The sequence below is a fragment of the Myodes glareolus genome, chromosome 4 (assembly GCF_982192425.1).
Source record: "Myodes glareolus chromosome 4, mMyoGla1.1, whole genome shotgun sequence".
Classification (NCBI taxonomy): domain Eukaryota; kingdom Metazoa; phylum Chordata; class Mammalia; order Rodentia; family Cricetidae; genus Myodes; species Myodes glareolus.
In genome coordinates this window covers 120,302,137-120,320,225 of record NC_142029.1, presented here as the reverse complement: position 1 = coordinate 120,320,225, position 18,089 = coordinate 120,302,137, and the positions used below count along the sequence as shown (strand labels likewise).

Sequence of the window (18,089 nt, the reverse complement as noted above, 5' to 3'; positions counted from 1 at the left end):
AACAGGCAATTTCAGTGTTAAGTGATTAACGGATTGCCCTTTACTCCTTGTGATCAAGCACAAAGATTAACAAACATAAACTGAGAGAGAGACAGAGAGAGAGAGAGAGAGAGAGAGAGAGAGAGAGAGAGAGAGAGAGAGTAATAGAGAGACAGAGACAGAAGCAGAGAGACAGAGATAGACAAAGAAAGACAGAGAGAAAGAGGGATTGATTCAGGGGGTGTTCTGAAAGTATATGACATGTTCCTATATAGTTGTTTGTAAACGATACAAGGCAATCAATGTATATAAATTATAGTAACAGTTTTCAAAGAGTAAACGAAAGTTCTATAGTTTGACATTTTACTCTCTAATAGGCTTTGTCTAGGAGAAAATGACTGTGCTTTACTTCAAACCTTGCAAACTAGGCATCTGAGTATGCGTTAGGAAAAAGAAGAAAAGGAAGGAAGGAAGAAAGGAAGGAAGGAAGAAAGGAAGGAAGGAAGAAAGGAAGGAAGGAAGCAAGCAAGCAAGAAAAAGTGAAGAATTTAGCACAGACTATAGAAACCACAGTAAAAAGTAGTCAGGGGAACCTATAAGAGACATGAAGACATTTCCTTTGGGACAACGTGGACAAATCCTGCTGAAGAAACAGTGTATTGCTACTAAGAACCTCACGGCATCTCTTTGCTGTCACTGAGAACTATGTAATTTCAGGACTTTCTGTTACTCTGACATGGGTGTTGTTTATGATCTCTTGCAACATTTGTTTTTTATTATTTATGCATTTTTTCTCAAATAAAATATAGTTACAACATTTGTGCAGAGATGATCTGGCAAGGAGAGGACCTTGAGAGAAAAGACATGTAGCAGATATCCCAGAAATTTTCCGGTAGGTCAGACCCTCTAAAACTAAGTAGGGATGGAGTTAGTAATCTGAAATTCTCCAAAATAAAAAGCTTTTAGGGGCAAATATTTAGTGGCAAGTAGAAAATTATATCCACATGTTTAGAATTGGGTCTTATACCTAGGATTCCCCATTATGACTATGAAGATATGCTTAAAAAAGAAAAATTAAAAAATTAAGTCTTGTGTCCTAGCATATTTTGGGCAAAAGAATTTTGCCTGTGTTTCTAACAACTTGGACCATGCCATTTTCTGAAGTATTAGAAGTTGAAGTCTTAAGAGTAGAGTGTTAGGGACTCCTCCTTCAGAACTTAAAACCCATTATGACATTGTCAGTGAAACCCATGGTAAAATATATTTTGCATATTATTTTTAAACTTCATAGTCCCTTCATCTGGAGTCAGTGAAACCCTCGGTGAATCTTCCCCATGGAAATTAAACTGGTTGCTTTATGATATGACCTATTTTCCTGTGTCTGCTGAAGTGTTAGCAACTGTACTGCACCCTGTGGGAAAGGTTTCTCATGTCATAGTTTGAAAATAGGAATGATTGCAATCCCTCCCCTCAGATCTCAGGGAACCCAATGGAATAGAGAATAAAAGGAGTGAAAGACCCAGAGGGGATGAAGGACACTGGGGGAACAAGGCCCTCTAAGTCAACTGAGCAAAGCTCGTAAGAATCCCAGAGACTGAGTGAGGTAGTGAGCACAGGCTCTACAGCTTTCTGCACCGGGGTGCCTAGGTCTCCTTAGTGTGTGAACAAGTGGGTTTTAAATTTAAAAAAGTTTTAAATAAATAAATAAATATAATAATAAGAGAAAGAGATGTAGGATTTTTATACTGTTTCATTGCAGTTCTAGCCAGGAATTTGATTCCTCTTGTGGCCTTTGCCTGTATCTTGAGTCTGTTTACTTTATCCTGGGGAAGGATGCTTCTCCATGTAATTCCTCATTTCAAAAAGAGAATGTATGCTTTGAAAGTGGAATCTATGAACTACAAAGAAGCATTTAGAATATTTCATAATTTCTTTCATACATTTATTTTTTTTATTGGTACCTCGATACACAAACCTTACTGTGTACTATAGGTTTGGACTCTGAACTTTGAACAAATTATAGAATCACTATGGTTTGATAGTGACACTACAGCGGCTGCCAAAAATGAGGGACCTTGATCTTGTTCACTGAGGCAGAAATTTCCTGTTGCATTGTGTTGGGACTGCTCTTGGCGTCATATGTGTGTATTCCATGTCTAGTGTGCTTGCTCAGGGGAAGTGCACAGCATGCTGTGTTAGAGGCCTACTTTGAAAATCATTCTAGCTTTTGTGTTTTGTTATGTACGCTTGAATGAAAAGGGGATACAGAAAAGGTACATTATCTGAAATGCACATTTACTGTGGCTCAAAGAATTTTAATAAACATAATACTGACGAACATTCTAGACACTGAGAGACTATAACAATTAGAAATTAGTTAAAAGACACTTATGAATAATTATGAATAGCAAGGATACACAAAATTTGATAAAGTAGTCACTGACTTTATACTATTGGAAGGAATCTGCCAAGTAACAGGTTGCTCATCGATCTTTGCAGCTGTCGTGGTCTACCTGTTTAAGGCATATTCATCACAGATTCTAGAGCCAACGTCACTTTTGTTTTCATTACTTTCTCTGTGCTATGTGGAGGACACTGTATTTTGGATTTTTATTTCTTTTCTCATTCTAAGTTCAGGATGATTTCTGCTATTTAGAATGTGCATTTATAATGAAATAGGGAAATATTTGAATATGTCAAATATATTTTGAAACATTGCTATAAATTAGAAAATAAAACAGTCAATGGATGTTTAAAAATTGATACATGCCCAAGGGAAAATAAGCTTCAGGTTTATGTAAGTAAATTCCTCATAAATAGATTTGCTTACCCCATACACAAGCTCTCCTACCATCCCATTCCAGATTTTAGTGTCTGCGTCCCTTGCTCCATATTTTCCATCAGGGACAATGGCAATTTTATACTTGATACCGATATGTTTTGCAATTTCAGATGCCAAATCTACACAGTAGCCTTCATACTTGTCATTTCCTTCAAACATTTCATGATTTTTCTTGTACATAACATAGGGGGATTCCTACAATGAGAGAAGCAGAACTGTAAAGGAGAAATTACAAAACATCTGAAAAACCTTTCTGTACTATAGTTTCAGAATTTTTGACAAAGAATATATTTATTATGTTTATGTGATTTTATGTGGCTTGAATTTATTAATAAGATAGATGAATATAAATATACTTAGAACTATATTAAACTGTTTTTGCATTGAATAATAAAATTAAAATTTAAAGCTCTTTGATTGTTATGTACCTGGTACATAGTACTATGACTTTTAAAAAATAAATTCATCCATTAGGGTTTCTCTATGTAACCTTGGCTGTTCTGGAACTTACTCTGCAGACTAGGCTGGCCTCGAACTCATAAAGATCCACCTGCATCTGCCTCCAGTGCTGGGATTAAAGAAATCTGCCATCACTGCCCACCTTCCTTTAGTAATTTTCTAGGGTAGAATATGTAATCATTTTTAGCCTTGAAACTGATATTTCCAAAATATTTCATGAAATTGTAAATTATGAAGTGACCACTATAGTGTATTAAAAACCTATTCAAGGTCATGTAACTTCATATTCTGTACCTTTTCATTTTCAGAAAACCATTTCAACTATGTTAAATAAGATGCTTTTCTCAGAGAAGGCATTTGCTACAGTTCTTCAATTGAAGAAACTTAAAGGTACATGTCCCTAGTTACTTGTGTTAAATTCACTTTGCTCCTGCTGTCCCATATTTTGACTTTAAATAAGAAATGTGCTTGATGAATTGTAAGTTTAGTATGAAATAGTAAACTTTAGTGGAAGTATTCTCTTTTAGTTTTCTACATGAATGAGTCAGAGAATGGGAAGAAAAATATTGAGAACATTATTATCATATGCAATGGTTTCCTGGTGTTCAATAATTGTTAAATTATTTTCTTTGAGCACACACACAAATATACACACACACACACTTACACACACTTAAATAACAGCAGTTTAAGGCTTTAATTATAGAGATGGTTTAGTCATCTTACTGTGAATGATATGTTGGCACCTATCCATAAACAGAAAGATGGGTTTGATAGGTTTGTAGCACACAGTATGGAGGGAACTCCTGGACATACCTCAGGGTTTCATTTTCAGGAAAGTAGTAATGATATTGGCTACAACATTGTTGATATAATGTACTTATGTCTTATGAAAATCATACTCTAACCTTAATTTAGGGTTCTCCTAAGTGTTTTTTTCTTTTCTCCAGAAAAATATTATCAGTTGAAGAACAGGAACTTGCATTTGGAGCTCTACAGTAGAAAGCAGCTTGATCTATAGAGTGTCAAATAGGCCCACACAAATTCTGACTTTATTATAATTACCTCGTAAGCATAGATCTTAAGAGTAAAAACTTAAGAAAATGAGGAAGTTTCAGAAAATTGTATTTTTCCATGGAGACACTTCCCATGATTTTGCAGTGGGAAACTATGTGACACGTCTTTATACTATTTCTTAAATTATATCTCTGCTTGTCACGACCATGTGACCCAGATCCTTGGCATTGGATGGATATCCAAGACTAAATAAGGTAAGAAGTAAAATTTGCCCTTAATAAAATTAAGACAAATATTTGTCCCTTATTTAATGAAGATTGTCTATTATTCTTTCGAAAAAGGTCTGTGTGAAAGCTCAGCATGTTTTCAAATTATGAATGTGACCATGCAGATTTGTGAGTAGCTGCGAAGGGACGACTTTCTAAACTATACAGTTTTGGGAGTTTTGTGAACAATTTTTTTCCATCTTTTTAGAAAGGCCTAATTAATCTATGGAAGATTATATGGAAAACAGTAAAAGCCACACATATAAAATAACGTGTAAAATATGAGAGCTATATCTGAACAGTTAGAATATCCAGTAGAGTGAGCTATACTAGTCCTATCATTTGACACTAAGATTGAAGGTCAAGTTTAAAGGGCCTTGAATACTTGAACGTTTAGAAATTTTACTCCACAATTAAACATATTACTTCATTAATTTTGTATAAATTTTTTGGCTTGTCCGTCATTGAATCAATTCTTCTAACATGGTGAATAGTTCACTTAACAAAAACCCTGTTTTGTGCGAGGCAGTTTACAGGAAGATAGAGCAAGTAACAGAAATATGACTTGCCCTTCATCTCCTTGTGATCAAGATGGTTGCAAATTTTTTTTGTGATAAGAGTAAAGGGAAACTAGTGGTGGGAACAGCAGATTTATTGTAAAAAAAAGTAATTTCTCTTCCTGACTTTGAGCTTTCTTTGTGCTAGGTGCAATGCTGAATTCCTGTGCTATATACTTTGATTTACAATTTGCATTGCATCTTGAAGTTAACATGTCTCATCAAGCGAGCAGGAAACTTGAGAATCACGGAAGTTAAGTGAATATTCAATTTCATTTTGTTAATAGGTGACAGAAATGGGAGTCAGGTTTTTAATTTGGAAACATCTGGAAACTCTTGCAGTTGTTACAATATCCATCAAGAGACTTGCAATTAACAGGGGTTTCATATGATTTAACAAGAGAGAGAACAAAACTAAAGAAATGTATTTCAATACCATCAGGCAATGTAATTTTTATGATATTTTGAGTAAAGAAAATAGATGAAAGCGTTTCCAATTACAGTCCTTGTCCTCCTGATCATTTTCTGACTGAATAGGAATAGTTTGACTGCATAGGAATAGTTTGACTAAAAGGTTGTGTTGGATTATATTGATTCAGACCTTCAAAATGAAAGTAAATGGTAAATAAACAGGCTGTCTGTGGCAAGCATGTGTATGTGAGAATGAAATATTTATTTGGGATCCTCTTTCATTTTTTCCCAATTCCTTTTGTACAACTGCTCTCCTCAAGTCTTTGTTTCCTGCCAAACATGCCAACTAAGGTTGGAAAACTTTCATCTCATTGAAGATTCTATTTAACAGTTACCTAGATGACCTTCAGGCTCAGAGATGCATACAGCAAAGGGTAAATAAAATGACTACAGTCTAGGGGACAGGGGAAGCAAAGGTAGAGGAAGGCTGGGGACTTTACATAAGCCTTTAGCAGATTCCTGAATGTGTTCCCATTCTTTCATGTCAAATCCGTGTGAGTCACAAATCATTAGCTCTCAGCCTCTTTTGTAACAAATTAGCTGCTGGTAGTTTTTAAAACTTTGCACATGGATAAACATATCAAGTTTTAGGATTATTACAGGTATATAAAACATTAAATACCACCAAGGCAATATAAAATAAACCCTGTGAGGTTACTGGGGTCGGGGCTTTGTGGAACATCTTTGTGAAGGAGCCATGCAGAATTTCAGTTTTCATCTATGATTAACAATGGGAGCATCTGAGGAGAGGAATCTAACTTCTTGCTTCTTTATTCCCAACCACTTTGCTCTGGGGGACGATAATTCTGCTGGTATTACTTCTTCATGGCGAATCATTCATTAAGGTAAGTCCTGTGCTGGACGATGTTCTACACCTTCTGGATTACTTAAGGAAAAGAATCAAACTCTGTCTGAAGTTACAACACTAGGTCTTGCTTATGAAAACGTTGCCATAAATTAATTAAAATGATTTTAAACCTGAATTCAATTAAATTTAATATAATCAATAGAATACATTTCCCCACTGAAGTGTTGTTTTGTATTACTGGTAAATTTCACTATTATAAACAACCATTATAAAATTATTGAAAATGGGAAGAATAATAAAATTAGAATCTTATTCCAAATTTTTGTGTGGTCATTTGCTTCTTTCCAACAAATCTTAAAGGATATTGATAATTTAATCCTAAGAGGAAATTAAAGAAAATGGAAATAAAGCTCTCTTAATGAATTTAAAAATAAATGAGTTAGCCATATTGTAGTTGAATATGCCTTTAATCCTAGTACTCTGGAGCCAGAGGTTGCGGATCTCTGTGAGGTTGAGGTCAACCTGGTCTACAGACCAAGTTTGGGGACAGTCAGGAATACACAGAGAAACCCTATTTTGAAAAACCCAAACCTCAAAACAAGAAAAAAAGAAAGAAAGAAATGAGCAAATTTAAGGGTCACAGTATCAAGCTAAAACTTTGTTGGTACAAACTCTTTGGAGGAAGGGGGAATTAATATTTGGTATGGCAAAAAAATGAATACATTTCTATTTCTGATGCACATTTTATATCTACAAGCACATATATCATAGATATATGCATGCTTCTTATGGATGTGTGTATATATATAGGATATCTAAATATTTTTACATAATTCTGATAATTAGAAAGCATATTTTCACGTAAAATGTAAACTAAGGAAGAAGAAATTATAAAAAATTAGTTCATGTTTGAAAGACAATTCTGGTGCTACAGTGAATAAACAGTTTTATGGAAATATTTCCTAAAGAATTGTGCATTCATTAGATAGTATAGAATATCATCTTAACTAAATAACATACAACAGGAATTACCACCTCACAACTCAAGGCACAAGAGTGAAGCGTGTTCTTCCCTGAATGGATTTATTTCCTAGATAGTTCTGTAGCTGTGGAGGTTCTGAGTTTATATAAAAGGACTCCTCTACCCAAGTCTGCAGAATTTTTTTTTTAACCACAATAGCTATACTTCTCTTATTTGTAAGGTTTAGATTTGATTTCCAGAGGTTGTTTGTTTACAGTTGGTATTTGTCTGCAAAAAATGGCATCACAATGTCCCCAATCTCATGAATATTATGGTTTTTACCTCATTTTTAGTCAGTAAGAATTAACAATAGAGGTTCATATAATTGTAAATTGTTTCCTATTTAGATTAGCTTTTTTGTAGTCAGTATGTTTGACATAGTTGTGTTTAAGTAGAATAAATTCATCTTGAAAATGAAAGTCCATTATAGACATCTAGCAGTTGCAAGGAAATATAAATTTCAACAGCATAAAAATAATAATAGCACATTTTATTTTGTATTGAGAGTTGTTGTAATCATGAATTATGTTTCATATTTATTTTTTCTGTAATATAAATTTCATTGTGCAGGAGTCACTTCTGTTATATTTCCAGTGTCTATCCTTGTTGCTGGAACAGACGTTCAGTAAGTATTCTGAATGTATAACTGGATTTCTCAATCAATTTTATTTAGCAATAACATATCACAACAGTAAATCAGCGTATAAACACAGCATACATAGGGAAGACAAAGTGAATTCAGCGACACCACACCCATTTGGACAGCAATTCTGTGCTCTTCAGAGCTCATTCTTGGCTTGCTCAGTATCTAGATCTCTGTATCAGACTCATTGCAACCTTTTGTCAATTCCATCCATATTGAGTTTTTCAACAGAATATGGGGGGGTTATTGCATGCACTTATCTAATCAGCTAAAGGTAATCATACTTCTTTTTAAGTAAGTTAACCGAGGTGATTGTCCTAGATCCTAAGCTAATGCTTTAAAGAGAACCAGATTCAATAAACACTTTAAGGGAGGGTGCGGTACGGTTGTCTGGTTTTTTTTTTTGGCATTATGGAATAGTTATGTAGCTGAATATATCAGGGGAATGATTTAGATGAAGATGACAGTTATATAAATAACAGATACTATTCCTATACACTATTATGATAACGAAAGTATTGTTATCACCACTATCAAGCAAACAGAATTTTACATACATATGTAAAATATATACACATATATATGTGTATACATATATATATGTAGTATATATATTTTATATGCGGTCACATTTTTACTTAGTTTTTGATATCATGCTTCCTGAAGACTATCTGTGCTTGGAAAATCAATTATGTAATTTGACACTAGGAATTATAAGTACCATCTTTTATAACAGGCCAAGGGAAGAAGAATCCACATTACACGCTTAGTATACATCATACATTCATTTCACAGAAGAGGCAACATTTCAAAAGATGCTAAAGCAAACAATTATATGTATATTCAGAAAACAAGCACATAAATTCAGAGTTTTACTTTGAAGAACTCTACCATTAGAGAGCTGATCATGTACAATGACTTCATTTTATGACATGGGAACAGGAATATCATAATCACTACTATATTATTTTTCAGCATCTATTTTTTGAGAATGATAAGGACTAAGGAACAATTCTTTTGTTCTAATAACTCACAAATCTCTCTCTCTCTCTCTCTCTCTCTCTCTCTCTCTCACACACACACACACACACACACACACACACACACGTACACATAAACACAGACAAATTTAAAAACTGTTTTCTGGTAGTCCAGAGTTGGTTATCCAAGAAGAATCCCACATGAAAAATAAGCTTAAATTTACTACTCAGGAGAACAAGACTCGAGCCTTAGTTAGGAATAGTCGAACAGCGTGGAACTCTTGTCTCTCTTGGTCAATTTCTTAAAATAGGATTCTTCATCAGAGGCTGAAAAGAGGAGGACTGTACTGAAGTATAAATTTCCATTATTGTGTCTTTTTAAAGGAAAAATATATATGCATACATACATACATACATATATATGTATATATGTCTTGCTTTTCAACTCCCATGCAAATATTACACAATTAAGTCAGAAAGTTCATACAAACACTGCTGTTGGTGGGTTTGCATTCTAAAATAATCAACTCCCAAATCAAGGCTTGTCAGATTACATTAAATTGCTAACTGGTTACCCAAAACAGGTATAGCTGATTGCAATAGGCGAATGCTTCTATTTTGGAATTTTCATGTTTTGATTTCAGTGTCAATTTTAGAAATATTTTGACATTACTAAAACCCTAAAACTAAAATCAAAATTATGTAAACTAAAAGTTAACTTAGGCAAAGACTTCCATTTTATTTAAAGTAAGAGTTTCTATGGACAACTGATAATATATTTTGCCTACAGAAGAAATTAGCTGAGGATTTGTGATCTTAAATAAGGTATAAACAGTCACCGATTTTTGATCTCCTTTGACTACTACCAACTGTTAAGGACATATTTGTCTTTAGAATATTATATAATTTAAAAGGCAAATCCACAGAACTCCTTGAAGTAGGAACCTTAAAATTTAGAGCATGTTAAATTTCATTATGTGGTCAAATGAAATATTCACATTTCCTTGATTCCCAGAAGTTTGTTCAATTATATATGTCAATGAGAAAAATAGTCAGTGGGTGGAAATGTCTTTTTACATTAAAAACAAATATTGAACAAAATCAATTTATCAAGCATTCAGTTATATAAAAAGTACCCATTAGAATTTTCCCATTCACATCCTTGTAATTAGAAACAGACAAGACAGATCACTCTCCCATGATGATCTGAAACAACCATTTAACATCATTGATGATTATTTCATTGATCCTTTTGAAAACACTGAGAATATGGTATTTCCACCTGATGGTTTTAGGATTCGATTGGAGCTTGGCTTCCTCAAATTCATTATTCATTGTTGCGGTCTGAGAATTTCAAACATCTCCAACTTCAGTTTCACAGTCTCAATTTTTAACATCTGAGTCAATTTTTTTCCCCAAGAAAAACATTGCAATGAAAAGTAACACAAGTAAGGGCAACAAAAGAGTTGAGTGTGTCCAAGCTTGGGACAGAGTTGTTCAAAGCCTCAGGAGCTTTGGGTGGGTAAGAGCACTCAGTCACAACTAAGATTCAGCTTGTATCCCCTCATCACAGCCAGGGAGTTAAATTTGCCTGTGGACAAGACGGAACACTAGAAAGCATACACCAAAACTCACCATGATTGTGGTTACAACCACTGTTCTGTTCTCTATAGCTGCTGTGTCATTGCCGAGAGTGGGTACATCTTGAATCAAGACTAACTTATCCATATCATTCCAGTAGCCAACCTGTCAGAGAGAGAAGCTAAGTGAAAACTCACCATAAAAGTGCTCCTGGAGTTGCCCTGCGACCATTACTTTTACAAGCTACTGCGTTTGCCAAACAAACCTAACACTCAGGAACATTAAGAACTGTCTTTTGAAAATTGATAATTTTGTATTTTTTGAAAATTTAATAGAGGAACACTTCCTCTACATCACCCCGACATTCCTTCCTCTACAGACTCATCCAGAGTCCTCCAAAATTCTTGATTTCTTCTTTAATTATTAGTGTAGCAGGGATGCACACACAAACACACAACCTGCTGAATAATTTTAGCTTTGTTTATATGGGCATGAACCAAAGGCTGGGACTGGACAGCTCTGGAGGAAACTGATTCTCTTTCTCTCAGCAAGTATGGACCACCTACATCTTGTCGCCAATGTGTGGGCTATGTGGACTTCCCCTGTCCAACAGGCATGATAACTGGTGCTGTCATTATGTTGGTCTTGCAACCATATTGATGAGAGTTCATGGGAGCAGGGTGCCTGACAAGTACAGAAGACACAGTCTCACAGCAGCTGTCCTGGTCCTCTGCTTCTTAACAGTTTTTCTGCTTTCTGTTCCCTGATATTCCTAGAGCCTTAAGAATAATGGTTGCATTGTAGATGGTTAAGTTACACCTACTGAGACAGTCTTCTCAGTGTTAAAGACACTGCCTTAATATATGTTTAGAAAATTCAGTCTTGAGGAATAGTCAAGGGAAGCATTTTTCTGAATGGAAGAAACATGGATGAAACCTTGGGCATACTGATCTTTTCATCTAGTGAAATTGGCCAGCACTGCCGAAAGCTAATTTATATAACTTCATCAAGAAAACCACAGAATATACAGTAAACAGCCATAGTTTATGTAAAATATAATTATTTGCAAGCAGCAATCTAGAAGTATATTTTGGCTTGATATCATGTAAGTACTATATGAGAATTCATTTTCTGAAATGCAAACTGCATCACAGATAGATATTAATGTGCAATATTTTCATTTTAAAAGCTTATATTTCAATTTGTGCTTCAACTTTAAACATCTTATTATTTGTTCTAGGGAAGTGGCATAGTTGGCAAGACTACTGGATAAGCAAGTGGGAGAACCTAAATTTAGAGGTCTACCAGCCATAGAAAAAGCATTGCACGGCTGTGCTTGTGACTGCACCCCATTTGTGGGAGATGGGTAGAGACAGGAGGATGACTGGGGCTTATTAGCTGTTAATGTAGCTCCGGGTTTATAGGAAGACCCTGTCACGTGTAGCGTGATAGAACAGAATTCCTCAGGTCTTCCTCTGGCTTTTGTACTCATGCACTGGTGCACACACCTGCACTCATTAGTATGCACACATCACACATATTCATACACTAATGGTTTGTACTGGTGATCTTGTGTCAACTTGACACAAACTAGAGTCATCAGAAAGGAAGGAGCCTCAGTTGAGGAGATGCTTCCTTGAGATCGAGGCATTTTCTCAATTAGTGATTAATGGGGGAGGGTCAAGCACATAGTGGGTAGTGCTATCCATAGTCTATTGTTCTTGTGTTCTATAAGAAAGCAGGCTAAGCGAGCCAGGAAAAACTAGTCTGTAAGAAGTGCCCCTCCAAAGCCTCCACATTAGCTCCTGCACTCCAGGATCTTGCCCTGCTTGAATCCCTGTTCTGGTTCAGTGTTGAGCAGCAATGCTGAAGTGTAAGTCGAATGAACCCTTTCCTTACCAACTTTCTTTTGGTCATGGTGTTTTATTTATTTGTTTGTTTGCTTGTTTGTTTTTATGTATTTATTTATTTAGCTAGAGCAAAAGGATTTCCATTAGAAATTATAGTACCTATATATTCCACAGTTATGTTCAGTTGTTCATTTTGAAACCACCTTTTTTTTCAATTCCCATATGTACTTTAAAAATCTCAACGGCTTCTTGTAATTCTCTTTCCCATAGACAGGTTTGTATGCTCATAGAGGGTTTTACAACTGGGCATTCCATTAACTTAAGTCAAATCTGTAGGTTGCTGCAATTCAACTTCAAGCAAGATGAGCATAGTGGTGTATTAGTTGTGTTTTAATAAATAAAGCTTGCCTGAAGGTCAGTGTAAAGCAGCCGCACTAGTCAGCCATACAGACCAGGCAGTTGCTGCACACACTCTTAATCCCAGTAGCAGCACTAGTTAGCCACTGAGGTCAGGCAATGGTGGGACACACCTTCAATCCCAGCACTAGAGAGGAATATAAGGTTGGATGAAACAGGAACTCATTCTCTTTCAGTATGAAGATTTCAAAGAGATAAGAGCAGTCTAGTGGCTTGGCTGATTTTGCTTTTCTGATCTTCAGGATGAACCTTAATATCTATCTCTGAGTTTTTTTTTATTGTTTGTGCTACAGAAGAGCATTTTTCTTTATTAGTGAATCCCACTGCGAAAAGAACGATGGATCTAAGGTCATTTGGAATAGTCACAGTGACTGGTGAGTCTCTGAAATATTGCATGATGATCCCTTCCAAAAGAGTAAATGATTCAGAAATGTTTGAAATTAAGATAACAAATTAAAGGTCATTTTTTTTTGCTTTATATCTACATGTATTTCCAATGAAAAAAGAAAGCAGTACAGCCAGTCTATGGTAGATTTCACAAGAAATTTATTTAAATAAGTAAATAAATAGCTTTTATTTACTTTTGAAATATTATTGGAAATTTATTGGAATATTATATATTATACAGATCATTTCAGAAAAACTTGCTGAAATTTGAGCTAGAGCTGTTGTTTCTCTTTCTATTTTATTCCAACATGCTTTAAAAAAACAAACTAACATTTGTCTTACCTGATCTCATCTGTTAAACTACTAATTGGGAATGCTCTCCTAGGGATTGAAAATGATTTTATATTAACAGACAAACAAATCTGAAAACATTTAAATCACTAAACTTGTAATATATGTCAGAAAAATTTATCTTTAGAATCTGGGAGGTTAAATTTCCTCAAATGTAACAACTTTACCCAGATATGACACTAGGTATACTATAATGTATAAGTAAAGCCCCTGTGTGTTTAGTAGACTTGGCTAGCAGAATAAGGCTGGGGGTGGGTGTTTTGGCACAGAGAAGTCTACTCTACTAATGTTGGTGTCTTGGAGAACTGCTACAGGCAGCCCTATCCTGAAAGGTCTAACTTCATCTTCACACCAGATCTGAATGGACATTTTACAGCTTCGGGATTGTTGCTACAAAGTAGCCAGAAGCAGCTGCTCTGGAGCCACAGGAGTTTTCTCCCCAAAACCACCTCTTGCAGTTGACTCTCCCTGGGCAGGCTACTTAGTTTCTCTTGGTCCTAGTTCTCTGTAAATTGAGAAGCATGTACATTATTTTCAAGCTGTCATGAAAATTAAATATGGAAATGAATATTAGCTTTCCATGACAGTACTCAGCACACAACCTAATCTCAACAAATGAAAATTTACCATTATTATTTCCTGAACTCCTGCAATAGTAGCCCTGGAACATACTCTCTGAAGCCCTGGGGTGGTAAATCACACCCTGTGGAGTCCTTGGAGGGGGTGGCGTAACCAAGGAGATCCCATTTATCTATGTACCTGGTTCAGAAAATCTTGAGCTTTGGCTTAATAAGATGCAATCACGTTTCCTGCCACAGCAGCCAGACAAATTGATGGGTTGCCTGTCTGATCTATGTTCAAACCTTGCTCCCTCACTGGCAAGTATTCAATTTATAGGAATGATTGCTCACTTCTCAGACACACCACATAGTCTCACTAGGATAGTGTTTCTCATGTTAGCTAGCTAGCTAGCTCAATTTTCAGTTTAATATTCCTGTCACATCTCCTTGCTGATCATTGCCACTGGGAAAACAAAGACAGAAAAGCCTGTATCATTTCATACTTCATTTTTTTTTAAGAGTCTTGGATGGATTTCAGTTGGGTGTAAAGCCATCGGTGCATCATTCATTTAACTCACTACTTAAGTTCCTCTTTGAGAAAACTTAATTCTTGTTACCACTGTGGTTGATAGGCCACAAAAGATTCAGCAGTATAAACAACCCAGAAGGTATTACTGTGGACTCACACCTGTTTTCTCTTCACAGTCTTTCAATTTTATTGAGCCATTTGACTAGCCATAGATCCTGTTTTGTAAAATAAAAAATAATCTTTTGCATTTTAAAGGTTTCTGCTTAGCTGACCAGCTCTGCAAGGTTTGATGCATGAAAGGAAAGTGGCTTCTCTTTCCTCTGCCTACCTTGGAGTTAATAATTTTAGTTGTCAATGGAATACTGTCAGTTCCATAGCTAGCAGACAGACTAGCAATATGCCAAGAAAATGGAGGCCCAGAATTTCTTCTTGGGATGTGTGTCTCCTTCCTTTACTCAAGGAGCCTGCTAATGTGACTCATGAGATGTTACTTAACTCCTTCACTCCCTGACTTGAATCCATTGGCCTGACGTTTTCTATGTATCAGCAGACAGACTGTAGGCAAGGAAGGAGATGTCATCATGAGGCCAACAACCTATAGCTGCATTGTACAATAGCACCCAATCACTTCCTCACACACAGTTCCAGATGCATGCCTAATGTGATACACTGGAGCAAAGCATTGGATGAGTAGCTGCCATTTCTATATATTCCCTGACTGTCTTGACGCCAAGTCTTTCCTGACATTGTTGGCTCTGCTATCTAACATCTATCTCTAAAACTAACTTTAAACTTCACATCCTTCCTGCAGCCTGCCTTGGTGATAATTTCCACCAGCTATGAGTGGTCTTTTCCTTTTACAATGTCACATGCCTTCTTTTTAACCACCAAATGGACTGCATATCCTAGCTTTCTTAAAATGAATTTTTTCATCAGGATTTTTTTCAGACAAAACATGATGTTGAAAGGTTCAAGGATCACACATATTTGAATACATTTTTTTCTGTATGTTTTTTCTGAAGTTTTTCTGTAGTTCCTGCCTCTACTTGTGGTCAAAGATAAATTGGAACCTGTAATTGTAAGCAGAATAAACACTTTCCTCTTTTAAGCTTTCTTTTTCAGGGTAATGTTTTTCACAGTAGCAAAAATGATGCTAAGATGTTTTCTAAGTGTAAGACCATGATGCCAGCAGGTTCCTGGACTCAAGTGTTTCTCTCCTTCCTTTTCCCAGTAACTATCTTTCATTTGCTTTCCTTTGTTCATTTAAGTTGGCCTTACTACTTCCAGAACAAGCAATATGTTTGGAGTACACCCACTCCCACTCCTTTGCAGGGCCTGTCTTTGCACTCTAATGAGTCACAGACCATACATGGGTATTCTTACTATGTTGCGTTCTTTGCTGTGGAGTCAATTTTGTTTAAAAAAATATGTTTGCCAAGTTCCCATTGCCACATTGCTCTCCTTGTGAGTTACAATGCACAGTGATAAATTAATTTTTTCATTTTGTCACATCATTAATAATGTATGACACAAGAATTTATCTCAACATAGACCATCAAGAAAGTACCAGTTGAGAGCATCATTTAATAATAGAAATTTAGAACATCAAGCTTTCTCCTATAATCTTTTAAGAGTCTCACATGTAAGATAAGAATATATTTTTTATTTTTTAGTTAAATTGTAGCTCACCTTTCGAGGTCCTGTGCTTTTTAGTTCAAATACATCCATTGTGTAATTAACTCTACGTCCATAGTGGTCAAATTGAACATTTCCAGTCAGCCCTTGAATTCGAACCTGTGAAGGAAAAAGAAAACATACTCAATACTCATTTCCTGCTTCACTTAAGAAAATCTCCCACTACTAGGTTAAAGACCATAGATGGCTGTGGGATTAAAAGCTACAATAAACTCTGTGGAATGTTATTGAATGATTGAGTTGCTGATATGGAACCTGGAGGAGAAATATGGAAGGATATTAAAAGTTATTTTTCTCTACACCTAGAAAATTAATTCTTTGTATTATAAAGCTCTCATTTTAACTAACATAATTCTTTCCCAATATTGAAATATCCTTTATAGAACAGAACTGTATTTGCTTAGAGTCAATCTTTAGTTTCTTTTGTATACGTATCTTCACAGTAGATTATGTGTCTAGAATTCTCATGAGGGACAATGTACTTCTGACTAACACTGAATTAAGATATAAAAGGCTAAAAATACATTATCTGAAAATATCCAAGCACATTGAATTCCAAATTGTCTTTTGATTTCCATTCATTTAACTTATGCTTTGAACTTATCACATTTCAGAGGAGTTAAACAATTCTTACAGATAATATTTTCAATACTTATTATTTGAAAACTATTATTTTGTGGTTATAAAAGAATAAAACTATGTTTTTTTCTAAAGTTAAAGAAGTCTTGACACAGTCCGTAGCTCCTATAAACATTTCTTCTTCTTTTATAAGGCATGTTTATATTTTCTGGACTCCTCATGGCTAATGAAGCTGATGATTTTTCCTGTTGTATAAGTTGTAAGCATATGTGAGGGTCATTTTTGAAATGAAGCATTCAATTGTCATTTCAACACTTCCCTACAACAACCACCTGTTAACTCAGAATGGTAGTTGCTCTGTCGAGCTAGGACCTTGAACCACTTTAAGGAGCCCAGAATCCTTGCTAACCAAATGTGTCTGTACTAGCTCCTTCATGGTTCTAGACCTTTTTTGATTTGCAGTGTTATCTTGACTACACATCCACATAAGGAATAAACATTGAGGTTCTACTTAAAAAGTTTTGACATTTAGAAATCTTGACATATTAACATGGAAATTGTAACAGACATTAATGGTCAGATGAATTAGCCTTTTTAAACATATACCATATTTTTAAAAGATCATACAATAAAGCCAAAGTATGAGTTACCTGTTTGAGTGTTCTCTCCATATCAATTCCCTGGCCCCAGGGAGCAGCAGGGTTTGCCAGACAATCCCCAGCATTTCCTCTCCTTGAAATATCAATTTTCTGTCTTCTGAGACTTCGGAAAGTTTCAGCCATCACCAGAACTCCATCGTAAGTCAGAGCAGAGGTGTACTGAGCATGTTAAAGTGCATAAAAAGGCAGATGTTAAAGTCTACCACACTGAAAAGTATGGGTCTCTGTGGATTTATGAGAAAAACCCCATCTTTTCCCAAGAGCAAGAATGGTACTGATAATTCATTAGTGCTGGCTTTGGAATTACCTCCTTTTATTTGAACATGAAAACTGTATGGCACACCTTATTGTTCATAATTTTAAAGGAGAGAACTCACTCTGAAATAGAAACCGAAAAGCACAGATTTCCACCTTCTGGAAGAAGAAAGGTCTCAGGGT

The 18,089-nt window shown here is 35.4% G+C and overlaps 1 protein-coding gene across 15 annotated transcripts in view; it reads right to left on the bottom strand.

The window, feature by feature from the left end:
* Positions 1 to 18,089, bottom strand: part of Gria4 (glutamate ionotropic receptor AMPA type subunit 4) — a 350,737-nt gene that overhangs the window by 57,308 nt on the left and 275,340 nt on the right. For 14 of the 15 annotated variants that reach the window (XR_015737772.1, XM_087905884.1, XM_087905886.1 and 11 more), the window contains 4 exons: positions 17,643 to 17,810; positions 16,408 to 16,512; positions 10,679 to 10,789; positions 2,810 to 3,016 (listed from right to left, as the gene is read on the bottom strand). Coding sequence is in view for 14 of the 15 variants with exons in the window: in XM_087905884.1 (XP_087762010.1) it covers positions 2,810 to 3,016; positions 10,679 to 10,789; positions 16,408 to 16,512; positions 17,643 to 17,810 (591 nt within the window). In the remaining variant the exon portion in view is untranslated. Of the gene's footprint in view, positions 1 to 2,809; positions 3,017 to 8,067; positions 9,371 to 10,678; positions 10,790 to 16,407; positions 16,513 to 17,642; positions 17,811 to 18,089 lie in introns of those variants that run through there. The other variant, XM_087905896.1, reaches the window with a different exon arrangement.